General features: G+C 42.5%; 1 protein-coding gene across 6 annotated transcripts in view; it reads right to left on the bottom strand.

Annotated features, from left to right (window-relative positions):
* MID1 (midline 1) overlaps nucleotides 1-27,371 on the bottom strand; it is a 400,427-nt gene that overhangs the window by 15,567 nt on the left and 357,489 nt on the right. For all 6 annotated transcript variants that reach the window (XM_019495010.2, XM_014607782.3, XM_059720923.1 and 3 more), the window contains 3 exons: nucleotides 25,633-25,781; nucleotides 20,477-20,604; nucleotides 16,383-16,526 (listed from right to left, as the gene is read on the bottom strand). In XM_019495010.2, coding sequence (XP_019350555.1) covers nucleotides 16,383-16,526; nucleotides 20,477-20,604; nucleotides 25,633-25,781 — 421 coding nt within the window. The remainder of the gene's footprint in view (nucleotides 1-16,382; nucleotides 16,527-20,476; nucleotides 20,605-25,632; nucleotides 25,782-27,371) is intronic.

The raw sequence follows: 27,371 nt of genomic DNA, 5'->3' as shown, positions 1-27,371 counted from the left end.
TTTACACACAGATTCTGCACTTCTTCAGAGAGCTCTCTGTAGGCTGGCAGAGTGCCAGCCTGCAGGGGGCTATGGGGAGCAGGAGAAGGGCACTCAGGCAGGGGGCACCATGTGTATGTATATGCACATAGTCGCCAGGAAGCCTGAAGAGCAGCTCCTGTAGGTAAGTGGGTGGGGACTGAGGTCCCCATAGGGAGGGAGGGAGGGAGTTGGGCAGGGCTCGGGCTTGGGCCAGGGCTGTTGCTCATCCAGGCAGTACGTGGGGCTTGGGGCCCAGGGCCAGAACGTGCAGCTGCAGAGCCCTGGTCCCGCAACGTCATTCTCCTCTTGTACTCAGCCTTGGTGAGGCCACAGCTGGAGTACTGAGTCCAGTTTTGGGCTCCACAGTTCAAAAAGGATGTGGAGAAGCTTGAGAGAGTCCAGAGAAGAGCCACATGCATGATCAGAAGTCAGGGAAGCAGACCCTACGATGACAGGCTGAGAGCCCTGGGGCTCTTTAGCCTGGAAAAGCGCAGGCTCAGGGGTGACCTGACAGCCACCTATAAGTTTATCAGGGGTGACCACCAGTATCTGGGGGAACGTTTGTTCACCAGAGCGCCCCAAGGGATGACGACTAGGTCGAATGGTCATAAACTACTACAAGACCGTTTTAGTCTGACATAAGGAAGAATTTCTTTACTGTCCAAGCCCCCAAGGTCTGGAACAGCCTGCCACCAGAGGTGGTGCAAGCGCCTACCTTGAACACCTTCAGGAGCAAACTGGATGCTTATCTTGCTGGGATCCTAGGACCCCAGCTGACTTCCTGCCCTTTGGGCAGGGGGCTGGACTCGTTGATCTTCCGAGGTCCCTTCCAACCCTAATGTCTATGAAATCTATGAATGACCCCATCCCACAGGCAGCTTGTTCATCCATGCCACTCACGGGATGGGGAGCTGGGTCCCGCGCTCCATTGTGTTTTAGTAGCCACTGCCTCCCATGGGTGGCAGCCAGGGCTCAGGCACTGCTGTGGGGGGCTGTGGACCTGGGTCCCTGGCTCTGTAGCCCTGATAGCTAGGGCCCCCCTCCAGCAGGCCTGAAGGGGCAGGGGGCTGTGGGTGGGGGACAAGGGGCACCAGCAGGGCCAGGGGTTGTTGTGTGGTTTGAGGGGTACCAGCAGGACTGGAGGGACTGTGTGGGGGAGTGAGGGGCACCAGCAGGGCTTAGAGGGCTGTGGGCAGGGAGTGAGGGGCCTGGACCTGCATTTTGTGAGCTAAGGGGGACAGGGGGAGGTCTGATTTTCCATGACAAAAAAATAAAATAATCAAAAACCAAAATTTATAGGTATCTAGAATTTATTTTATTATGGTGATTGAGATACTGGTAGGCTTCCAAACTGCTTTAAAATTGTAAATACTTCAATAAAACATGGTGTTCAACTGATACCTATATATATATATATAAGTGGCATTTCTTTATAATCATGGATTGGGGGGCGTTAACAGAATTTGCGAATTTTTTAATATCAGAGAATTTGCGATTTTTTAGCAGAGAAAACCAAGATCCCTAATAATGAGTTTTTCTATAATTAATAACTCATTAAAGGGGGTCTCCTAAACTCTCAGGAACAGAAAGATATACGTATATAAAGGAGACCACAGACAAAGTTGTCAAAAATTCATTAGTGAATTACAAGCCTCAGTCTTATTGACTTGCAGCTGTGGCTCCCAAGTCATTTTGGCTTTTTTTTCCAATGTTATCCTGTGAGAGTTTGTTGAAGTCTAACAATTTAGTTTAAGATAAAAATTCTTTGTGTCTTTATACATAAATGATATATTAAGACCAAGAAGTGTGTTAAACATCCTGCAAACAAGCAAGGAAGATGCAATCTGAGCCTCTTGGACAGGAAATGTTATATATCCTAAAGCTGGGGTTTTGAAAAGTGCCTAAGGGAGTCAAGCACTCATATTCCATTGAATGTCAATGGAATCTGGGCACATGATCCCCAGAGGCAATTTTGAAATCCAGGTTTTGATTTTGTTTTATGGTCAAACATTGCTCTGGCAGTGAAAAAGGGCCATACAGTAGGAGTTAATAAGAATCAAGCCTTGAATGTGATGTTTAACTGAGCATTCAGTTCTGAGCTTGCAATGAGAAACCATGTAGGGGCAACAAGTCCGATGCCATGTACCTTGCAGCAGGAAGGGGACTGAAAAATATTTATTTAAACGGGTGTTTGATAGAATTTCTCTTCAAGTACAGTCTGGGGGAAGCAAGTGCTTAGAAAGTTTTAATTTAGTGAAGAGAAACAAATTTAAAAGGGCATAAAGGCTCTACACTTGTAATTTCATCTCCTGTGTTAAACCCTGGCACTTGTGTGAAGCTTCCCTGAAGTTTTAGGCTCTATCAAACAAAACAGATTTAAAAAAATCCTACGATGCAGAACTATTTGCTACACACTGCCAGAAATAAATGCAGATCTCCCACGTTCCAGCTCACAAGATCACAGTTCCATGAATTCATGTCAGGAATTCAACTCATGCTCAGGGTGGATGAGATTCTTACGTAGATCCTCTCTGATAGAAACCATAGGAGTTGTGATAATGTAAATCAGGTCAGATGTGGCCATTGTAATTTATCTGAAATTTGATACAGTAGATTTGAATATTTGGTATAGGCAGCAGCCTGTTTGCTTAATTTCAAGGAGAGGTGAAATCCATTTTTCACGTCCTGCATCTGCATCTTAGGAAGGGCCATGTGTGTTGTTCAAACAGACAACTTGGCCTGCAGATGTGAAGGCCCAGGAGTAATGTAGAGCAATTTCAGGATGTAAAAAAATACCAACTTTTTGCAGGGTTTATAGTTTAATTTATTGAAAGGGGATAACTAAATTGTATTGCATGTTAGCCAGCTAGTACAATAATTATAGAAGGCTTTTACAGCATTTATACTGCAGATGATTAGCTACGTCTCAGACATGCTAATGTGCAAATGGCTCCTCGGATAGTATTAGCTTCAAGAATAACTAGTAAAAGGCAGTCTAAAGTTAAGTTCTATGCTGCTCTTATTCACAGAAATGGTGCTGCCAAGCATTTGGTAGCCAAGCAATTTTCACCACATTTGGAAATAATCTTTCCTATATTAAATAGGACTTGAATTTAAATAAGCCAGCTGGACAGTTTCCATCAAATTTAACCCCCCAAATTTCTCAGTTAATAAAAGATAATCTAGTTTATTTTATTGGACACAAAATGTATTAATAAATTATAGGTATGTTTATTTCATCTTACTGAATTCATAACAATTTATGAATGATATATATCTGTGATGAAAGAAATATACGAAGGAGAAGAACATACAGCCAGTCTGGCTATGCAGTTCTAGGAAATAGATTTCAGAACAACAACTGTCAGTATGTATCCCAAGTGATTCACACTGTTGTTCAGGAGAGAAGCTTATTGGCTTGTTGCAGTGCTTTTGCTGCTTCCTTCTGACTAATTTATGGATAGAAATGAACAAAAATGAAAGATGGCTCTGTCTATGAGTCCATAAATACAGTCTACTGCAAGTAACCCATAATTACAGCTACATGTGTTGTTTTTTAATGTAATAAAGTAGTGGAGAATGCCTTTTCTTATGACACAGTACATAACTGTTAAGAATAGATGGAAATCTAAGTTTACTGAAACTACATTGTCTTAAATAAAATAAAACCCCCACATTCTTTCAATGCCTTGAAATTTGAAGATTGCAACTCCAACAATTGTGAATTCTACTCATAGTGAAAACATTGTGGGAAAAATAATTACCTTCATTGCAGTAGGGAAACTAAACCCTACTAAAGAACAAATTAAAAAAAAGGGAAACAAACTTCCCAGGAGCATTTAAAGTAACAAGCCTGGTGGACAAAAAAACTCTAAGTGTCACTATAAGTTGGAACTGATTATGTTATCGAGGTTTAAAGCTAAGAAATCTGGGTACACTTGCAGTGATTCTTTCGTACGAACTGTCCTTTGAAAGATGGAGACAGCATTTGCTTTTGAGGTATAAGACCTTATTTCAGATGGAGAGAAAAAGGAAGCTGTATTAAAAATAGAGAGATGTTCATATTTTTGTTCTGAACTAGAAAAACCCTAGTTTATGAATGAAAGCTTAATTAAAACAAAGAATCATTGTATTTTTCCTCTTGAAAAAGACCCAAAGAAGCCGTAAACCTTTCTGGAAAGTCTGCATTCAAAACAACACTTGCTTATTCTGATCTCACATCAACATAAATGGAGAGAGGCAGTCCACTGGCACCAGTAACAGTGTACACTGGTGTAAAACTGGTGTGATAGGAGAATTAGGTCCTACTGCTGCAACATGTCTACCTCTTTAAAATGTTAAGGACTTTTTACAATATTTATATGATCCATTAATTTCTATTCAACTTTTTATTGTCAAATACGTGTCCAATAGCAAGTGATACCGAAGTTCAGATTCTGAGCATTTCATGCAATGCCAAAAAAAATCACCATATCACACCTCAAAACCTGATATGCATTTGTTATGCTTATCAAACCTCTCACCTTCACACAAAGAGCCTAAAATGCTGCTTTTAAAGAAAATACATTGTTGTTTATCCACTTGTAAGCAAAGAATAAACAGTCTCGTATCGCTAAGATGAGAAAACTGAACACACTTCTGCCACAATGTCACATTTGTCATTGAGCCCCTACCTAGTGCTCTGCAGCTGACATACTATCTTTACACACAGTATGCCTTCTGTCAGTATCAAACCATGTATGAAAATAGGTCAGAGAATAAGCAACACACTGTGTTATCGCTCAGCCCCTTCTGTTTGTTAGTAATTAATCAGGAAAGCTTTCCCTTCTCTTGTCTTCCTCGCTCTAATTCCTTTGGAGCACTGTTAAGCTTTTTTTGCATCAAATCTATCAGTTAGCCGGGACATACAAATGTATATAGAGCTTTACTTGGCCTTCTATCTCAGCTCTCTTAAAAATTTAGAGCGTGCAGACAAGAATTAAGCCTAAAAGGAAGCTTTTAAATGTAGGTTTCACAAGAATTAAACCTAAAAGTAAACTTCTAAACGTAGGTTTAGTATTGGGCAAACTTTCAGAATTCTACCTTTCTTATTTACAAATGGAGGCTGCATAATACTTATGCAGCACTCATCTTCAACCAAGGATGAACACACCAAATAAATTATCCTCAGCTTGGTATACTTGGTATACTTACTGTGCCAGAAAGCAGTGCCCTCAAACACAACTGGTGTCACAAGTGGTCTAGGCTGTTTCAAAGATTTCATAGACATTAGGGCTGGAAAGAACCTCGGAAGATCATCGAGTCCAGCCCCCAATCCGAGGGGCAGAAAGTCAGCTGGGGCCATAGGATCCCAGCAAGATAAGCATCCAAATATCTCTTCAAGGTGTTCAATGTAGGTGCTTGAACCACCTCCGATGGCAGACTATTCCAGACCTCAGAGGCTCGGACAGTAAAGAAATTCTTCCTTATGTCCAGCCTGAAATGGTCTTGTAGTAGTTTATAACTGTTCGACCTTGTTATCCCTTGGGGCGCTCTGGTGAACAAACGTTCCCCCAGATACTGGTGGTCACCCCTGATAAACTTATAGGTGGCCGTCAAATCACCCCTGAGCCTGCGCTTTTCCAGGCTAAAGAGCCCCAGGGCTCTCAGCCTGTTGTCATAAGGTCTGTTTTCCTGACCTCTGATCATGCGCGTGGCTCTTCTCTGGACTCTCTCAAGATTCTCCACATCCTTTTTGAATTGTGGGGCCCAAAACTGGACGCAGTACTCCAGCTGCAGCCTCACCAAGGCCGAGTACAATGGGAGAATGATGTCCTGAGATTTGCTTGAGAAGCATCTATGGATGCAAGCCAGCATTTTGCTCGCTTTGCTAGCTGCAGCATCACATTGAAGGCTCATGTTTATCTTGTGGTCAATGATGACCCCCAAGTCTCTTTCTTCCATAGTGCTAGCCAGCATAACAGTGCCAAGCCTATAAGAATGCTGCAGGTTTTTCCTCGCAAAGTGGAGAACCTTGCATTTTTCAGTGTTAAATGCCACCAGGTTCTCGTCTGCCCATTTGCTGAGCCTGTCCAGGTCAGCCTGGATCGCCCTCCTGTCCTCTGGTGTGGATGCTTTGCCCCAAAGTTTGGTGTCATCGGTGAACTCGGCCAGTCCGCTTCTGACTCCAATGTCCACATCATTAATGAAGATGTTGAACAGTATGGGTCCAAGGACAGATCCTTGGGGCACCCCACTGGTCACAGGGCACCATGACAATTGACTTCCGTCAATTACCACCCTCTGGGTTCGACCACAGAGCCAATTTCCCAGCCAGAGGATCGTGGTGGACCCAAGGCCATAGTTGGCCAGTTTTGCCAAGAGGTGATCATGGGATACCAGATCGAAGGCTTTTTTGAAGTCAAAATATATGACATCACAATCTCTTCTCCCTTGTCCAGGTGATAGGTCACCTGGTCATAAAAGGAAATAAGATTGGTCAAGCAAGACCTACCCGCAACAAATCCATGCTAGCTATCCCTCAGGATGTTGGCGTCGGCCAGTCCATTAAGGATGGCCTCTTTAATAAACTTTTCTAAGACCTTCCCTGGGATAGAGGTCAGGCTGATGGGCCTGTAGTTTACCGGATCCACTTTCCTCCCTTTCTTGAAGATAGGCACCACATTGGCCTTCTTCCAGTCTTTGGGCACTACACCAGAGCGCCAGGAGTTCTCAAAGATCTGTGCCAGGGGCTCACCAGCTCCTTGAGTACCCTGGGGTGTAGATTGTCAGGGCCGGCTGACTTGAAGGTATCTAGCCTCTCAAAGTGTTCCTTCACAAGGTCAGCATTGATGGAGGGCAAGGGATCTCCCTCACCCAGACCTCCCTGTCCCGTAGTGGGCATGGGCGTCCCATGGGACTGATGAAAGACTGACACAAAGTACCCACTTAATAGGTTGGCTTTTTCCTGGGCGTCAGTTGTCAGATGTCCCATCTGGTTTAGCAGGGGTCGAATTTTGCCCTTGCTTTTCCTCCGACCCCCCACATATCTGAAAAAGGACTTTTTATTGTCCTTGATACTCAAAGCTAGTTGGAGTTCAATTGAAGCCTTGGCTTTCCTGGTTTGCTCCCTGCAGGACTGGACCAGTGCAGAATATTCCTCCTTGGAGGTGAATCCTGTCCTCCCATCCTCAGGAGGTCTGCTAGATCCCTGGAGAGCCAGGGGGGCTGCTGTGGCCTCTTGCTGCCTTTCCTCTGAGATGGAATAGAATTAGCTTGTGCATTGAGGATCGCTCCCTTGAGGAGCAACCACTCTTCCTGAACTCTCCTCCCCCTGGGGTTGTGGTGCCTTAGGACCTCACTGACAAGCCTCCTGAGTTTGTCAAAGTCGACTTTCCTGAAGTCAAGGACTTCAGTGTTGCTGACTGACTTGCCAGGTTTACGGTGGATGGTGAAGGTGATCAGCTCGTGGTCGCTGTCACCCAGCTTCCCATCGATCACTAGGTCACTGATTAGGTCATCCCCAGTAACCAGTACCAGGTCGAGCAGTGCTTTACCTCTCGTTGGCCCGTAGACTTTTTGAGTCAGGTAGAGATCATCCACACACGATAGGAAGCTTTGCAACCACTCAGATTTTGCTGAGTGATCCTCCCACAAGATGTCTGGGTAGTTGAAGTCATCCATGACAACCATGGTCCTGGAGCATGTGGCCTCAGCCAGTTCCCAGGTGAACTCCTGGTCAAGCTCTTGACTTCGGGTGGGAGGTCTGTAGTAGACTCCCACCATTGTGTCCCCTGTGCCATGTTCCCCATGGATTTTAACCCAGAGGGTCTACAGCAGAGCTTTCCAAACTGTGTGCCGCGACACGTTAGTGTGTCGGCGGCAGTGTGTAGGTGTGTCGCGCGAAATGCAGAAAATTTTGCAGAAGGGCACCGCGGAGCTCCCTTACTCGCGTCTGCTTCCCTTGGCCCCTCCCCTGGAACTTCTTAAAGCTAGCTAAGGCTTAGCTGCTTTAACATTAGCTGCTTGAGGATTGTGTGGCGTCTTGACGTAGGACGCACGTGATTGGTGGTGTCGGAGCGGTACGGCGAGGAGTGTGGAGAATTCGGAATTCTCGTTGGAGACTCCTTTAACAGAGCAATTAACGGAGCAATTAGTTGTGAGTTACACCACCCCCAACTCTCGGCTGTGCTGAGCGGAGGAGTCCCCTGGAGGTCCTGGACTGGGACTGCACCGAGCGGGCCGTCCACCATCTTGGCCAATCAGAACGGAGCTCAGTGGAGGCCAGAAGCCTCGGAATCAGCGTGCTCCCAATCACCCGGGCGAGCGCAGCTGCAGGCTGTCACCCAGTCAACCCACCTGCTGCTGGCTGAAGGTAGGCCACCCTCCCAAACCCAATGTGGCAAACAGCAAGCCACTCACCACGTTGCACTTATAATTTGATTTCTGCCATTTATTGTTATTTTTACTCTGCTGTAATTGTGGATTGACCACCCACCGGCAGTGTACCACCAGAGAGTGCTGGAACTGGACTCTGGACATAGGCATTGCAAATATTTGCATCAATATAGCCTTGTAGTGAGACATATATATTTACACCATTTTTGTTGGACTTTTGCTTCTCTACTTCATGTGTTTTTGCAGCTGAGCTCCTACCTGGACCTATGTGTCCTAATATGTATTGTAAATACTTTAGTTAATTTTGTTTATTTTTCACAATTTCTCCTGGTCCTGATTCCTATCTTTATCTCACTTTATCACTGTGGGAGTGGAGCGCAGGTGCTGTTATTTTCATAAGAAAAAACAGAGAAAGATAAGCGCTAAAAACAGTCCTGTTATTTTCATATTTAGTTAATGCTAAAACCTAAAAATAAATTCGCATAGATTTATTCATTAAATTGCAGTTGAATTACCCATAAAATGGATAAGTTTCTAATTAAGAAAAGAAAAGCTGGTGAAGATGACGTTTGCGATGAACAAAATGTAGCCGCTATAGAGGAAACTACGCAAGAATCAACTGTTGAACGGTCTGTATTAGTATGTAAGAAGTGTAAAGGAAAAATTTCCAAGCCTCATTTATACAATAAAGATTATATGAAACTGGGGTTCACATTTTCTGGTAATGAAAACAATCCTTGTCCTCAGTGTTTAGTTTGTGGGGATATACTTGCGAATGAAAGTATGGTACCAAATAAATTAAAGCATCATTTTACCTCAAAACACAGTCATTTGTCAGAAAAACCAGTAGAATACTTTATTGAGCTTTCAAAATCTATAAAGAAGCAGTCTGCATCATTCACAAAGAGAATGAAGACATCAGAGAAAGCTCAAAAGGCAAGTTACTTGGTTGCTCAAATAATTGCCAAAAACAAGGACCCACACACTATTGCCGAAACCACCATAAAGGAATCTTGCTGTGCTATTGTTTGAACAATGTTTGGGGCCGAATTTGAGATAGAAGTTAATAAAATCCCTTTGGCAGATAACACGATTGGAAGACGTATTCAAGACATGTCTGATGACATTCAGCAGCAAATGAAGGATATTTTTCAAGACGATAATATGATCTTTATATTGCAATTAGACGAAGCAACAGATGTCAGTGGGTTAGCACAATTATTGGTTTTTATAAGTTTCATTCATACTGACAGAATTATTGAACAATTCTTGTATTGTCTAGAACTTCCAATGAGAACTAGAGGTGAAGATATATTTAAAACTTTAGTTTGCTTCATGAAGGAAAATAATTTGCAATGGTTAAATTGTGTAGGAATATGCACAGATGGCGCACCCTCAATGGTTGGTTCAACAAAAGGTTTTATAGCTTTAGCAAAGAGAGAATGAAAATATTATAATTACTCATTGCTTTTTACATCGCGAAGCACTAGTCGCGCAAACCATTGGAAATGAATTAAGAAAAGTTTTGGACAAAGTGGTTCAAATGGTCAATTACATTAAAGTAGACCTCTTCAATCAAGATTATTTGCTCATATTTGTGAAGAAATGGGGGCAAGGTTTAAAAAGCTTCTACTACACACAGAAGTTCGTTGGCTCTCAAGAGGTCAAGTGCTTTGTCGTGTATACGAATTGAGGGAAATGATGCTTAAACTTTTTGTGGAAAATCAGCAAAATGAATTCTGCAATCTAATTCAAAACAAACTTTAGTGCACAAAATTGGCATATCTTGCTGACATATTTGAACATTTGAATAAAATAAACACCAGTATGCAAGGAAAAGGAGAAAATATCTTAACAGCGGTAGATAAAATTTGTGCTATGAGACACAAAATAGGAATTTGGAAAAGGAAAGTGAAAGAAGGAAATTTTGAAATGTTTTCCAAAACTGCTGAGTGTGAGCTAAAATGTGATATCAGCTCGCTAATTGTTGACCATTTAACATTGCTTGGAGAGAAAGTTCAGCATTACTTCCCAAATGTTGAAATCCAAGACTATGATTGGATCAGAAATCCATTTCTTTCAACTGCAACGAGGAACTTTTCACTTATTGAAGAAGAAGAATTAGCTGACATAAAAAATGATCGAAATCTGTTAATGATGTATGAAGAGGGTGACTTAGACAGCTTTTGGATTCGCATTTCAAAAATGCATTCAAACATAGCTAAAAAAGCATTAAAAATTCTTCTGCAGTTTTCTACTACATACATTTGTGAAGTATCCTTTGCAACGATGGCAAACTTAAAGACACTGAAACGTGGAAGCTTAAAAATGCTTGATGATGAAATGCGAGTGTAGATATTCCACCAAATATTCAGAAACTGTGTTCATCCCATCAACCTCATACATCCCATTAAAATGGTAAGTAGTTATTGGTGTTATTCAACTTTTTTAAATTCTTGCACATACTTACATACTGTTACTCATAAATGACAACAATGTATGTTATTATCTTACAAACCATATATTTTTTAAAATATAAATGAAAGGTTTTCATGAGATATGTTGTGTCCCCATACATTTCGTTATTACAATTTATGTATGTGTCCGTATCTCTTATAAAGGGTTAGTTTAACCTCCGGCTTGCTAGTAAAACTGAATTACTGTGTTGCGAAATGATGCATGTCTAAAAAGTGTGTCACCAACATGAAAAGTTTGGAAAGCTCTGGTCTACAGTCATCTACCCTGGTTGCCAATATCAGCTTGCAGGGATGTGTTGCTTTCCTTAACATAGAGAGCTACACCCCCACTGCTTTTATCTACTCGATCTCTCCTGTACAGGGTATAGCCATCTATACCTGTGATCCAGTCATGGGTGGAGTCCCACCAGGTCTCCGTTATCCCTATGACGTCATAATTATTTGTGTTAAGCAGGAGGACGAGTTCCTCCTGCTTATTGCCCAAGCTCCTGGCATTTGTGTACAGGCAGGCAAGTGTCCCTTTGGGGGTTGAAAGTGGTCTAAGGCTAGGGAGAGACATTCAAAAAGCCAGAGCCTAAATTGATTCAATCTTTGCAGGTTAGTTTAACCTGCCTAGGTTGAATCAATCTGCAAGTGAACAGACATTCAGGAAATGCAAGCACATGCCTGCAGCAGCTCAGGCCAGGAGCTGGGGGGAGACGGTGCTAGAGCATGCCCTCAGCTCCAGGGAAGCTGTGCTGGGGGGGGCAGTCCCTGGCAGTAGCCTAGAGTGGACTGGCCAGGGAAGGGGTTTAATTCCCCCTTCTCTGTCCCACCAGCATGGACTTGAGTTGGGGTCTGCCGGGCACTCCTCCCTCGCTGCTGCAATAGCAGGGGTGGGGGCAAGGAATGGACAGACGCCAGCTGGCATGGCTCCCTGAGGTGAAGGGGGCAGGAATGGGTTTTATTCTCTCCTCTGCCCCTTCTGCCCCCAGGGGACTGCAGCTGGGGTCTGCCTTCCCTGACTGCTGCTGCTGCCACTCACTCCCTGCGTAGGGCAAGTGGCAGGGTAAGCCCCCTCCTGCCTCCTCTTCCAGCCACTGGAGGGAGTGGGGAATAACTCCCCTCCCTGCCCCCTCACCTAATGGACCCTGCTGGCTGGTCTCTGGCCATGCCCCCACCCGGGCTGCTGGAGCGGTGAGTGGGGAGCAACTGTGATGGGGGCTGTAGCCCCTGTCATGTTTTCCTGGAGTGTGAGCCTCCTCCTGTCGGGAGAGGAGGGGCGCTGCAGGCAGGCGTGGGGACGGGGCGGGGCAGGGCGGGGAAAGCTGCCGCAGACTGCACGGGACAGCGGTGGCACTGGAGGAGCCTTGGGAGGCTATGGCCTCCTCTGAGCCCTGGTGCCACTCAACATGCACTGTTTGCTGCAGCAAAAATGCCCCACTCTGCCCCCCCACTCCAGCTGGGAAGAAGTTTACTCTCCCCAGACACCATGATGGGGGCTTATGCTCCCATCAAGGACCCTGCACCCTAGCTGATCCAGCAGCAGGGTAGGGGCATTGCCAGAGGATGGCCAGCATAGCCCCTTAAGCAAGGGGGCAGGGCCAGGGGTTATTCCCCCTCCCTCTGGCATCTGGCAGAGGGAGCAGGGATGGGGGGCCTATCCCGCTGCTTACCCCTTGCAGGGAGTGATCTACGGCAGTGGCAATTGGGGTGGGTAGACCCCCCCGGCTGTGGTCCCCCAGGGACTGAGGGGATGGAGGGGGGAATAACCCCACTCCCTGCCACCTCTGCCTCAGGGTGCCATGCCGGCCAGTGTCTGGCCAAGCCTCTACTCCCACCCCTGCAGCAGTGAGTGGGGAGCGCCAGGTGGACTCTGGCTCAGAAGGAGTTTTGAAGAGATGGGAGCCCAGGAAGGGTGGCTGTGCCTTAAGGAGATGATCCTTCAGTCACAGAGGGAGATGATCCCGATGCGAGGAAAAAGAGGGAAAGGGGCTAGAAGGCTTCCTTGGCTGACCAGAGAAATCCAGGGCAGCCTGCAGACTAAAAGGGGAGCATATAAAAAGTGGAAACGGGGAGAGATTACCAAAGAGGAGTATACCTCCTCTGCTTGCACTTGTAGGGAGGCAGTTAGATGGGCCAAAGCTACCATGGAGCTGAGGATGGCATCCCAAGTAAAGGATAACAAAAAATTGTTTTTTAGATATATAGGGAGTAAAAGGAAGGCCCAGGGTGGAATAGGACCCCTTCTAAATGGGCTGAAGCAATTGGTGACGGACAGGGGGGACAAGGCTGAACTCCTCAATGAGTTCTTTGCCTCAGTGTTCCTAAGTGAGGGGCAGGACAAGGCTCTCACTGGGGTTGTAGAGAGGCAGCAGCAAGGCACCAGACTGCCATGCGTAGACCCTGAGATGGTGCAGAGTCACTTGGAGGAACTGGATGCCTTTAAGTCGGCAGGCCTGGATGAGCTCCATCCGAGGGTACTGAAGGCACTGGCTGACGTCATTGCACAGCCACTGGTGGTAATATCTGAACACTCGTGGCGCACGGGCCAGGTCCCGGAGGACTGGAAAAGGGCCAATGTGGTCCCCATTTTCAAGAAGGGGAGGAAGGAGGACCCAGGCAACTATAGGCCAGTCAGTCTTACCTCCATCCTAGGCAAAGTCTTTGAAAAAATTATCAAGGCTCACATTAGCGAGAGCCTGGCAGGACAAATTATGCTGAGGGGAAACCAGCATGGGTTCGTAGCAGGCAGATCATGCCTGACTAATCTAGTCTCTTTTTATGACCAGGTTACAAAACGCCTGGACGCAGGAGTAGGGGTTGATGTCATATACTTAGACTTCAGGAAGGCCTTCGATACGGTATCCCACACCATACTGGTGAACAAGTTAAGAGGCTGTGACTTGGATGACTACACAGTCCGGTGGGTGGCGAATTGGCTGGAGGGTCACACCCAGAGAGTCGTGGTAGATTGGTCGGTTTCGACCTGGAAGGGTGTGGGCAGTGGGGTCCCGCAGGGCTCGGTCCTTGGTCCGATACTCTTCAATATGTTCATCAGTGACTTGGACGAGGGAGTGAAGTGTACTCTGTCCAAGTTTGCGGATGACACAAAACTGTGGGGAGAAGTGGACACACTGGAGGGCAGGGAACAACTACAAGCAGACCTGGACAGGTTGGACATATGGGTGGAAAACAGCAAAATGCAATTCAACAAGGAGAAATGCAAAGTGCTGCACCTAGGGAGGAAAAATGTCCAGCATACCTACTGCCTAGGGAATGACCTGCTTGGTGGAACGGAAGTGGAAAGGGATCTTGGAGTCCTAGTGGACTCCAAGATAAACATGAGTCGGCAGTGTGACGAAGGCAGCAGAAAAGCTAATGGCACTTTATCGTGCATCAGCAGATGCATGACGAATAGATCCAAGGAGGTGATACTTCCCCTCTATCGGGCGCTGGTCAGCCCACAGTTGGAATACTGCGTGCAGTTTTGGGCGCCACACTTCAAGAGGGATGTGGATAACCTGGAGAGGGTCCAGAGAAGAGCCACTCGTACGGTTAAGGGCTTGCAGACCAAGCCCTATGAGGAGAGACTAGGGCACCTGGACCTCTTCAGCCTCCGCAAGAGAAGGTTGAGAGGCGACCTTGTGGCTGCCTATAAGTTCATCACGGGGGCACAGAAGGGAATTGGTGAGGTTTTATTCACCAACGCGCCCTCGGGGGTTACAAGAAATAATGGCCACAAGCTAGCAGACAGCAGATTTAGACTGGACATTAGGAAGAACTTCTTCACAGTTCGAGTGGCCAAGGTCTGGAACGGGCTCCCAAGGGAGGTGGTGCTCTCCCCTACCCTGGGGGTCTTCAAGAGGAGGTTAGATGAGCATCTAGCTGGGGTCATCTGAACCTAGCACTCTTTCCTGCCTATGCAGGGGGTCGGACTCGATGATCTATTGAGGTCCCTTCCGACCCTAGCATCTATGAATCTATGGGACAGGGAGGGGAGAATTAAACCCCCTCCCTTGCCAGTTCCCTCCAGGCTACTGCCGGGGCTAGTCACAGCCCCAGTGCTAGAGCAGCCAGTGGAGAAATGCAGGTCTGTGCTGGTGGGACAGGGGAGGGTGGAGGTGGGGCAGGGGTAACCCTCTTCCCTGCTCCCTTCTGGGGCCAGCATCTGGCCAGGCCCCCACTCCCGCTTTTCCCTGCTCCGGCTAGAGAGCAGAGGGGCAGCCAGCGCCGGCCCTGCTCAGCTGAAGCAGAGAGCACAGCCCAGAGAGCATGCTGAGGACTCTGTTTAACTTAAACTAGGAAGAGGTCTGGGATAGAAGTGGCATAAACCGGTTTGAGCTCAATCAGTTAAGCCTGATACTACATTCAACTAGGTTTATCTCAAACTGGTTTTGGCCATTTTGAAACTGGCATCTGTGCACTTAACTTATGTTCTGTTACAGGTGTAAACCAGCTTATGATTACTTAAACCAGTTTATGTGTAACTTCTGTCTCTAGCCTAACTGGTCATACCACGCAGCAGTGCCACTTAGCCCACCAGAAGGGCTGCTTCTGGCTTAGGAGGTAGCCCTCTTGAAGCAACACAGTGTGCTTCCACGTGCCATACTGGGAATGGAACACACTATATAGACAAGGCCATTCTGAAAGGATAATAACAGTTCAACCCTGTTTTACAGATGAAGAAACAGGTGAAGAAATTGACAATGCCAATAGATGTAGCTAATGAAAGTGTCTGAATTACACTTTCATGCATGTAACTCAGATAACATACTAATAGAAGCAATGAGAATTTACACAGTCCTTACTTGATCAAATAATCTCGAAGAGAAAACAATACTGAGACACATATTGTACCTCCTAATAAACACGTAGGGAAAGAGGTGTTAAATTAGAAAGGTTAAGTGACTTCTCCAAAGTCAAATAGCAAGTTATGATACTGAGCATGATCAGAAGTGGTTTTCTCTCCCACCCTACACTTTCCATGCCTACTGTAGTTGAGCATATGTACCTTACTGAGTGTGCTCACAATAACTTTCAGTCTCTAAACTACAGCCAGTTTTATTGCTGGCCAGTTCCATAAAGAGTAGTTATTTTTAGATCAAAGCACCGTTGCTTAAATAAATGAACATATTGATGAGGATCCAACACATTTGAAATCTTGTTTATAAATTCAGTTTTTCAGTAAATATGGATTTTTCTTCCTACTGCAGGCTTTAAAAATAGACTTTGGCAATGAATAAATTAAAAAAAAATACTTTAATTGGGCCGTATGCAAAAAACTAAAGTCTCTAGTGATGTAGTAATTTAACAGGTATAATGGTTTTCCTTCTCTCTCTCTTTATGCATTATAAACATCCTTCCAAAGTTATTTGCATTTTGAATTTTAAATATAGAAGTTGAGCCATAAAAGTCATGGACATTAATTGCTTTCTTTTTCTTCTTGACTTCTGTGTATATTTATATTTGAAGGCACTTGGTTAACTGAAAATCATAAGCAAAGCAGAAGATAAGCATTATACTTACTAACTACATTAGCTTGCCCAGTGAAGATGGTGTACTGAAGCTCATACGAGACCACACTGAACTCATCATCCGATGTCCAGTGGACTGTGATTGTGTCATAAGAAGCTGTACAGAGCTCTTCCCTAATGGTTGGAGGGTTTGGAGCTGTGAAAAACAAAGAAGTGTTAGTGGAGGGAGCTGACTGACACAGTAGGTAAAATACCTTCCCTGTCACCATTGAGACTATAGTGCTAATTCTAGAAGGGATCTTACAACTGTGTTGTGCCATTTTTGGACAGAAGTTTTTGCTCAGTTCATTGGTGACATGTTAAAAATTGCTACCACACAGAGGGCCAAATCCTCTTACATCAAAGTAGCTTTAGGATGCTTTGCCTCAATGTGATCAGCAGTACTGAGAACATTGTTTTTGGGTAACTATCTCTGCTTATGTGAGATGCTGAGTTGCTATGCAGACTTCATACCCTTTTACTCAGAGTCAAAGCTGTGGCATTTTCTTACTATAACTAGGTCTTAGTGCCAGAAGAACTGAGTGGATAGGCTGGCATGGGGCCCAATTAACTTTAATGCCCATGTAATTTCTTTGGTAGTGTGAAACCCTACATTACATAGGGGACAGGGATTATCTTTTTTCCTGAGCGCGTTACAGTATATATCCCAGTGGGGCCCTAATCCTTAATTAGTGCTCCAAAAGTTATCATACCACAAATAATAACTACAAAGACTAATAGTACTATTCCTCTGGGCTACAGAATGGGTCACTGAAAGAAGTAGAGGAAGTTCCTTCTAAAATGACCCAATCATCTGAATTCAAAGTACAGGAAGAAGCAAGAATTTTCATGGTTTTGCTGTCAATTCTCGGATCTTCATGAGCATATATTTTTACTTTAAGAAATCAATGTAAAGAAGATTATTATCTCTCTTGCAAAACCTTTTCTGTAAAACATTAGTTTTATTTTTTTGCATTACATATTGTTATATTTTATCCTTCATTGTTATGTTTATATTCAAGGATCAAAGATTCCAGCATTTTTAATTTATGTGAAAAGTGAACTGGGAGGCACATGGCAATGTTCAAACATGTTTCGTGTTATGACCATGATTTATGTTGCTTTACATATTGTAGCTGATCAGTGCATATTTTTTTCAAACTCAGGCCCTTAGGACATATAGATATTAACAAAAAAGGATGGAAATAAAAAAAAAGAACATTTATGACAGAAGGGCAATACAAACACAGAACAAAGAAAAAGGACAGCAGCATAGTTAAGGAAGTGTGTACTAACAGATTTATAAAGAGTGAGTCACATATTAAAGTATTGCTACCACAAGCTCAAATATTAAAGATTGTCGTCTTCAATTTTTAGAGGTATCAAAAATAATTTTTATGCTATAGTATCTTGGCTTATACTTTGCTTTTCCTTCTCTTTAGAAAAGGTAAATCTTTCCTGTCCTTCTGTTTATAAAAATGTCATTAACAAGAAATTAACTGATCTATGTATCTTAAACATCCAATTTTTTTGTGGGATCCATTTTGGGTCAGATGCAGGCATTCAGTTGGGATCTTTTATCTTTATTTCACTTATGTGCCTAACAGAATAGAATCCTGATCCTGGTAGAGGCCCATAAACAGTGTCTTTGGACAAATAGTAAATAATAATTTAGGCTGCAGGGGTGAGCAACCTACAGCTCTTGGAAGACTAAGGTTGTTGTACTTGGAGGGTAAAAAGCTCTGGGTAAATATTTTGTGGGTGAATTTCAAGATGAATTGAGTGGCTAGCTCCCTTCAGTAACTTTCAAAATACCAATCTACATTTTCTGCTTTTGAGTGTGGATTCCATTAAAGTCAGAAGAATATAGATATTACGCTGCTCTGGGATCACAGAACGATTTAACACAAAGCAGGAAGTCTTACTCTTTTCCCTATACACTTATTATTTACTTAGCCTTGCCTCAAAGTAGATTATACATGAGCACTTTCCTAAACACTTTTACTTTTCTAAAATAATAGATATGCAACACTGAAGATGTGCAAGGAACACTATTAAAACTGTGTTTTTTATATCTTTTAGAGTAGCATTGAAGTGATATTTTAGTGTTTTTGTCTAGGAAATAAGTGAGAAGCAAGGAGTTTTGTGAATGATATTTTATTGGACCAACTGGATAGTTGGGACAGATGTAAACAACCTATTCAATGCAGTCACTTGAAGAATAATGCACTGTATTCAAAAGCTTGTCTAGGTCTATTCCAATTATCCAGTTGGTCCAATAAAAGAATAAATAGAAAAAATATGATCCACAAAAATCTTTTTCTCTTGCATACATCTGTTGAAGTAATTTAAAACTCTGAAAGCAAAATTCAGCATTAGATTTCTAAGTGCACATAGCACAATGACCGAGATTTATCCTTATAAATTATCATAATCATAATTTATTTGTATTATCATAGTGCAAAGGAACCTTAATCAGAGACTAGGATAATAGTGTGCTACATGACATCGAAGAGGGAACAGAAGACATGTCCCATGGAGCTTACATTCTACATATATGATCAGGCTGCTTGGAGGTGGGATTTCAACTTTTGATACTGAATAAAAGATGAGAGATGGGATGGCAATGGGTTATGAGGGGTTTTCAAAGTGGAGACAGTTCAATATAATAGAACTGGGAGTGCAGTAGAGAGATGCACAGAGATCAGTGACAGTGTCAAAGTAATAGGCTTCATAAGTCATCTTTGCAGCAGCACCATGGATGATATCAGAAGGGAAAGACTGCATTTGCTGAAGTCAAAGAAAAGGATGTTGCACTATATGAGGCATAAAATAATGAGAAATGGGCCAAGAGTTTTAGCTGCATGGATAGGAAAGAAAAGAAGAAAGAATTTGCAAGACTGGGATTTGCCCAGCCAAAACCTTTACATAAAGGTCTGAATTAAAGATGGTATCTAGTATGGATTTGAGTAGCAGGCAGGATGAAAATGAGATCCACAGAGGTTGGGGAAGTAGGTATTAAAGGAGGGCTTGTCTGGGTAAGATTAAAAACTCTGCTTTAGTCAAATTGGGACTTGACGTTTCAGTCATCCGGCAGGAAATGTCCAAGAAACTGGGCATAGATGTGGGTTGCCTTAACTTCTCATTTCCTTGATTTAGCTTTTGTGTTAAAACTCTTCTGTATATAGCAATGATTATACACTGGGAATGACACCCTTGGGCGCCATGAAATCCTTTTAAGCATGCCACAGGTTGATAGGAGGGAAATGATTGTTCCTTCTCCCCACACATGCCAGGCCCCTTTATGAGATGATAAGTGCTTGGTTGCCCCATCCCAGCTCTTATGTGAGGAGGTAAGCACTATAATAAATAATTTTGTTTTTGAGGCAGGCTGCTGCTCAGAAGAGTTTTCTAGGTGTCTTGGAGCCAAAAAAGGTTGAGAACCACTGGTATGGAACCACCAAAACCGATGTACACCATTGAGTTATGCATAAATTTACCTTAGCATGTGTTAAGCCCTGATCAAATCACTTAAATAAAGATTGTAGAACCAAGCCATTATATTAGGACAAGTAAATTGCACATTTAACAGCCCTGAACACTGCATGCTTTTCCAAGTCTTTCAGTAGTGAAACATTCTGTTTGTGTTGATACCAGGAAACTTCACTCTTAACTGATTCCCAGAGGCTAATGGTTTGAATTGCATTTGGCTGTGGTATGGGAGCCCTTCAATATTGTAAAGTACTTTGAATATAAATCAGTGCATAACATCATTCATAACACGAATTATGACCTGTAGAGTTAGAATTTGGTGCCTGTTTCTACATTGGTCCAGGTATTATGTGCCCATCCTTCACAAAACTCAGATTATATTCCCCTTCATGTTCATTTAACTATGCTGGCCAATCCATCGTTGGGGCACAGTCAAAGCTCTACCCATTCCCCTATTGTCTAACCGTTACCTGTAGAGGCTGCTTCTGCTCTTTGTGTTGCCATCTGAGACAGGCATAAACCATAAAGGGGACTACTGGATAGCCTAGGAGGAATGGCAAAGTGGACAACTCTACCCATAGCATTTTACAAGTGAATTAAATGTTTCCAAAATACCTGTCAGATAATCGAGGCATTCCAGCAACTTCTTCTCCCTGGTGAAGTCAAGCGCAAAGGTATCAAAAGTATCATTGAGATTAATTTCTGGGATTAGAACCTGGGAGGATGCGGTAGCCATGGAAACCCTATAATGAAAAAAAGGTCCTTTACTACAAGAACGCAGTAGCTTTCACATTTCTTGTCTAATAAACATTACAATTCCATAACCATTATGAGCAGCTCAAGTAGTCCAAGTAATATTTTACAACCATTTTAAACACATTAATAAATTAGGGCCCTGTCCTATAGTCCCTAGTCTTATGAGAAAAATCTGCAGGATGAGACTCTTACCTAATTGCCTCTCTTATGTCATGTTAAACTACTTTACAGTCTTAACTAAACAATTATTAAACTTCAATATGTTTAAAAAACAAAATATTTTTTTTTCTTTTCTCCTATTGAACTACTCTTTAGTAGTATTTTTATTTGCTGTTGCTGCTCCTGTTTTCTGAACAGACCTGACAGATGCTGTATCTTTCTCAACTGCAGCCTTGATAAATAGTTTCTTGCTCCAGGCATTCTCTTACACTTCTTTTTCAAAAACTGTGTTTTCAGTAGAAACCATCACCCTCTCCAGTGGTTAGTGAAGTCACACTAATTTTAACTCCATAAAGTACAGCACAAAGACAAGGCAAACATGTCAGGATAGCTTATTATGCAAGGCTTTTACTGTACAGCACACATGCATAATAATGTTCCTTTCAAAACTGAAATACTTTCTTGTCTAGTTCATGTCAAAAACTGTAAACAAATTTTTCCCAGCAAACATCATACATCTATAGATGAAGGGTTTTGAGTTTGCCTCTCCTTCCTCCCGCCTCAGCCCCTGCCTCCAAGAAAATTAGGTCCAAGATGGATGTTTCATTGAGAACTTTTCAGCTCGGTACCTCAAAGCGTGTCAATGGTACTAGGAGTGTAAGTGGATTGCTATGTTTACAGAGATTCAGAAGAGAATTTGTATCTACTTAAACCAAGAGATTTAGCTTTCTGCTATACATCAGGGACTAGTTAATTGCCTCCATTTGAAGAAAGATACAGTTTTCAATAAACTTCACTTGCCTGTCATTCATGACACATGACAGATGAAGGTAGTTTGAGTGCTCCAAAGAATACTGTTCCCAAAACAAATTTTTTTTTGCTCTAGACTTAGCTTCTGAAACCCTATTGCTTTTACTCCTGAGAATTGAATTTTCCTGAATCTCTTTCTTGCTTTACTTCACATGATTTTTTTTTAAGTGCAATAGGAATGGATTAAATCAGGACTGTCCAATTTTTTGAGTGGCTGGGGGCTGCAGAAGAAGCTGGAGCAGAGGGAGAAGTGGGGGAGGAGCAGCACCTGGCCTGTGAGCCTGGAGCCTGTAGGGTAACCATGCACAGGCTTCATGGAGCCAGAAGGCCACTAGCTGGACTGACCAGGATTAAATCTATGTTTCAGCACCCGTCTTGCCAAACCGGAGCATGGCCTCTTTGGGCAAACTGTAATTAAACAGTCTTCAGCACTGGTTATGTTGTGGACATGGCTGATTCCCAAGCAATTATGCTTGTGAATGACACATATAAGAACTTCAATTGCTAGTGTGAATGACACATGTAAGAACTTCAATTGTAAGTGTCCCTCGCACTGGCTATAGAGTGGGAAGGATCCTTGTAGTTTTCACTAGCAGGACATTTGCAGTGTGGCCTTAAACTCTCTGCTTCTAATGGACAGGTCACATTCATTTCCTCTGGACCCTACTCTGGCTGAAATCAATGGAAGCAATGGAAACCTTACACTGATGTTGCTCGGAAGGACAGAAGCAGGAATCTAAGCAGACCAGCTTCTGAGGGTATCTCACCATAACCTGCACTTTATGAAAAGGGTCTTTGTAATAGTCCTGCCTAACATGACATTTAGGGCTCTGGTGATGGTGTATACAGGCTTTGCTGAACCCCAGGACTGAAAACTGTCTGTGTATAGGCTACTAGCGGTTATGATAAGGGAGAGGGGGGTATGACATGACAGTGCAGTCATTGATTGTTGGGGCACTTGAAGTAAGGGGTCCAAGCAATAAGAGCATCCCAAGAGTCTGCAGAGTATCCTACCACTACCTGAAGCTGATGAAGCACCTCATGGTATCCAACACCATCAAATGGTCAAAGGACATCTGCATTAAGCATATTACAGGCCATCACCAGTATGAAGAGAGCTATTTGAAATCACCTGCTAGAAGTGAGAGTTGGGGGACTGACTGAATACTCCCCCCCTCCTTCAACATAGACCTGCAAAGACTGCTGAGGCCCTTGAATATTCCCCATCCCACACTGTGTGCTAAAACTGGTGATTTGGAAATCCTTAAAAGCTTACAAAATTTGTACCAATGTGGTTACCTCATGTAGGGAACCTGTATTTTTTTTGACATAGCGTAGTGTTGAAAGCTTCTAACCAGTTTACCTGAGGTTGCAGGTAAGCTGAATGACTAGGTGCATCAATGTATACCAACTATGTGCCTATGTAGCTACAATACTTGGGGTCCTGTGTTGTCTTTCAACTCTATCTAGTTGTGTAATTACTATCATTTTAATCTTTTCTTAATAAGTATGATAGGGTCCATTTTAGGTTGCTTTGGTGACCCACAGCTGAAGCCCTAATAGCAGGAAGGATCTATGCTGTGGGCCCTACTTGCAGAGGTACGTTTCATTTCCCCCAGTCCTCCTTCCTATGCTTCAGCCTTATTTTACTAAGGCTTTATGAAGAGAAATAAATTTTAGTCATAGTGAATAACTCATTAAGAGCTCCTGTGCAATATAGTCTTTACTATGCATGATTACCCATTGTGCTTCTGACAGAAAATTTTAGGCTGCAATTATTTTGAAATGTGTTCTGGAAGAAATAGAATGAATATAATTTCAAGAAATTGGTTTAGTTGCTGGAGCTCAAGGCCCTGTAAAGTTTCCATATATACCCTACAAGCAAAGAAAGGGCTTCTCATCACATGAGAATTTAACTTATTCACCACAGAGTATTCTTCTGTATCAAACAAATAAAGCTTCTTTTTCCATTTACAGTATGCCTATGAGCACCTTAGGAATTTTCTCTACTGTAGTTACTAGCTGAAATAATTCATTCACTTGGAGGTTATTTATCTAACTACAACTACCAAACTATGATATGCAAAAAGACATTGGACTCATAGGTCAACTGGTGTCATTTCTCTTCTGTAACTGGATGAATACATCTCTTGCAATTGGGTTTATGATGCAAATATTAAAGTTGACAAGTTTAAAGGAGACTTTCTGTGAATACTCCCTGACACACATTTAAAATGTATCAGATCTTTACACATTGCTGTTCAAACATATTCATAAAAGCTGATATTTTGATTACCTTGGTCATGTTGAATTGTACCTTAGTATGTAAGTAGTCCCATTAACTTCAACTGGGCCACAAATGTGTCAGAATCTAGTCCAGAAAGAGAGTACAGAAGGGAGGGAGGGGGGTCTAACCCTGAAAAATCAAATTTAGGCTCCAAATTTGCAGGGTATAATGAGCATGCTTAGTTTTGCCACTGGTGTCAAGGGGACCAATTCACAGTGAAGAAATTAAAACATGCTTTAGTCTTTTGAGGGTTAGATTTATTTTGTATTTCAAAGAACAGTGACAGTCTAATGCTTCTGGTTTGTATTAGAGATTAATCTGGCTTGGGTGGAGGAACACGATGTTCTGGGATTTTAAGAATCTGCAAAGGGAGTGTCATGGAGGCAGGGCAAGTTGAAGAATAAAAGAGATAAAACCAGGGAGCCTTACGGTGCCTGAGGCAGGACTGTCCACTTCTTCTAACATACTTTTTACTCATCATTGTTATAGATAAAAATACACTTGTTTATGTATTTTTAAATTACTTCTAGGTTGGTTAGAAAATTTCCAGCAACATTTTTATTGGAGCCCTATTCCATGGAAATCAAAATGTTCCATGGGAACTGTCGGTTTTTACAAAACTCTGACACAGAAATGAGGCAGGATGACTTCAAACACCACAGTAAGACCTAGCTCCTAAGCTCACATCTTGACAGCCTAGGCATCTAGACTCCTTGCTCCTTAGTACGATACCTGGCAGGCTGATAAACTGGAAAATAAAAACGCACACAACTCCTCAGTAGCTCAGGGAACCAGGTCTTGTAGAGCCCCAACTTCAGGGCAATCTCCTGGCTGCTTCAGAACTGGAGCTCCCACCCTCCTCAGGTGATGTGGTCCCTTGTCTGTGAGGCTATGTGGTGAGGCCAAAAAATGTGGGGAGCCTCAGAAACATTCCAGAATTCCCTTTCTACAGGAAATTTCATTTTTCATGCCATTTTCAACTTTTCCATGAAGCAGGAATTACAGTTTCCAAATACCTCTAATTGTCACTTTATTACTGGACTACTTAGAACCTACTGGTTTTCATGTACAAATACACAATGCTATTCATCTGTGGAGGATGAAGCTGTTATAATACCTAGAGCAAAAGGCCTTTCTTTTTTAAATAGTTGTTTGATTTGATAACATAGAAAGGCCCTGGCCATTTCAAAGCAATGCAAATTATTGTTCGTTTAGGATTTTTATGGATTCCCCCAGAGAAGCACTTGAAGACCACCAGCCTTATTTGGTTTCTCAGAGTACTCCCTAAATCCAGCTTAGTTATGGCTTCTCAAGGACTAACTCCTGACCTTCCCTAGCTCTCCATGACCCTGCCTCAGAAAACTACCTTTCAGTTCTCCTCCAAACATTGTGTACCAAGGCCATGTGAAGCATCAATATGACTAGCTACTCAATTCCTTTGTTGCTGGAGGTAGTTCTGATCTGTCCAGTTTGTGGGTATTTTTAGACCTTAGCAAGGACTCTATTAACCATTCTTTCCTCATGTAGAGTCAGCGAAACCAGAGCATTATTATTATAACATGACTACATTTAAAATAGAAATATTACAATAAAAACCACAGTCTGTCACTGGCTTAAAGCAATTTGTTTCCCTTTCTTAGTCTATGAAAGCATTTACACTGGACCAAGAAAGGCAAGAGGCCAAACATAACTAATCAGCCACACTAATTTATGCTTTTGCACCTTTCAGAAGGAAATTCCCCAGCAGCTTATGCTTTACCTTTCAGTAATGTTTTTAGCAGTCTGCAGGAAGCGAGCATGATCATTCTCCTTTAGCGACTGCTCAGCCTGAGAGATGAGAGATGTAGAGCGTTCAATACATTGCTTACAGTTTGCAATCTGCTGGGCCAGTTTTCTCAACCTTACCACCTTGAATAGAAACATAAGAAAACAGTCACATCTACATGCTCACAAATTACATTAGCTTTTACCCATAGATTTTAGTTTTACATGTGGCTACAGTGCAAATAGGGTGCTAAGATGAATAGTTTAGCTGACAAGACAGACATTGCCTTGTTAACCAAGTAAAAGCCATGTAATGTTTCAAAAAAGGAGAGACTTGTTCATTCTACCTCAACATTTTCCATACAGAAAACACCAGGGGAGAGCCAAAACAAGCACAGCTGGCCTGTTTTCCTTCAGATGAAACGTCATTTCCTGGCACTTTCTGCTTACATGATAACTAAAGGCTATTTTGATAACCATTTCCCTGAAGTGATGAAAAACGTGTTAAAAGCAGCTTACAAGGTTAGGTTCTTATTCTTGAGTTGATTTACATAAAAAATAACCAGAAAACAAACCTCAGCTAAAAGTACGCTTCACTTTTACTGACAGTAAAATCAATGTCCATTCACCCTTTTCATGCTTTGCTGTTGCTGTCTCATGGAAGGAACTTACTGAGATGAAAGCAAAGTTAAAAATGAAGAACTGATCTGTGTTTCTAGTGTACAGAGGAAAAGTCTGTATCCTGGAGACAGGCAGTTAGGAAATCCACATGGCATGACGCTGTAGTGGAAGAGGAATGTTAGAGAGAGGACCGATCAATCTGCCTTTTAGGGTGAATGTTGGCTCCTGAGTCCTCTTGATTCCTGAGAGCTCTAAGAGTTCTTCCTGTTGCTATAACATTGTCATCATCACCACCACTCCCACCATATAGTTTTAGCATGAGAGGGTTCAAACAGAAGAAAAACTTTGGGTCCCAGAGGGCCATTAAGCTATATAAATATCAGGAAATGAGTAGATGGATTAATACTTAATAAATTATTAAAATATAACAAAAACTCTGAGGTTGCTATTAATTAATCACTAAACATTGTGGTTTCTGACTTTAATTCCAGATATAAACCTGATGAGAGTAAAGCATCTTGAACCAAGTTGAGAGTCCACATGCAGCCATTTTAGAACAATGGAATACAACAACAAACATAAAATATTGCCTTAAAGAAACTTTAAAAGAGTCAAGTCCAAAACCCTTAAGCATTGATATGTTTTCCAATTACACAAATAATAAAAAGAGAAAAATGGCTTGTTTCTATTGTGATTCATGTCACTGGATATTTACTCTGCTTGCTTGTCCAAATATTCAAATGAAACACACATTTGTTAGCAGCTCCTCAAAGAAAAAATAATCTCAGAATAGATTTTTAGTATACTTTGTTATTGGTATAACCTATCAGCATCCTTTCCTGCAAAATATTAAGAGCTAGACTCTGTAACCATTTATGATGGTACTTATGACGGTGAACATTTCATAATAGAAGTAGTCCCACTGAAACCAGTGGGATAACAATATAATGGGATTATACTGTGACCCTAATTCTCTCAAGGATGCACTGTAAACTGGAAATAGCTAAGAAGGAAAGTGTTCGTTTAAATAGTCCACGTGTACTTGAGATAGAGATTATAGATGTTATGACTGTTCCATGGAGAGCAAAACATATTCTCTGAGTTCATTCAAGA

The sequence above is a fragment of the Alligator mississippiensis genome, chromosome 1, assembly GCF_030867095.1.
Source record: "Alligator mississippiensis isolate rAllMis1 chromosome 1, rAllMis1, whole genome shotgun sequence".
NCBI lineage: Eukaryota > Metazoa > Chordata > Crocodylia > Alligatoridae > Alligator > Alligator mississippiensis.
The sequence above is the reverse complement of the archived record's forward strand: the minus strand, read 5'-3'. Positions and strand labels throughout refer to the sequence as shown.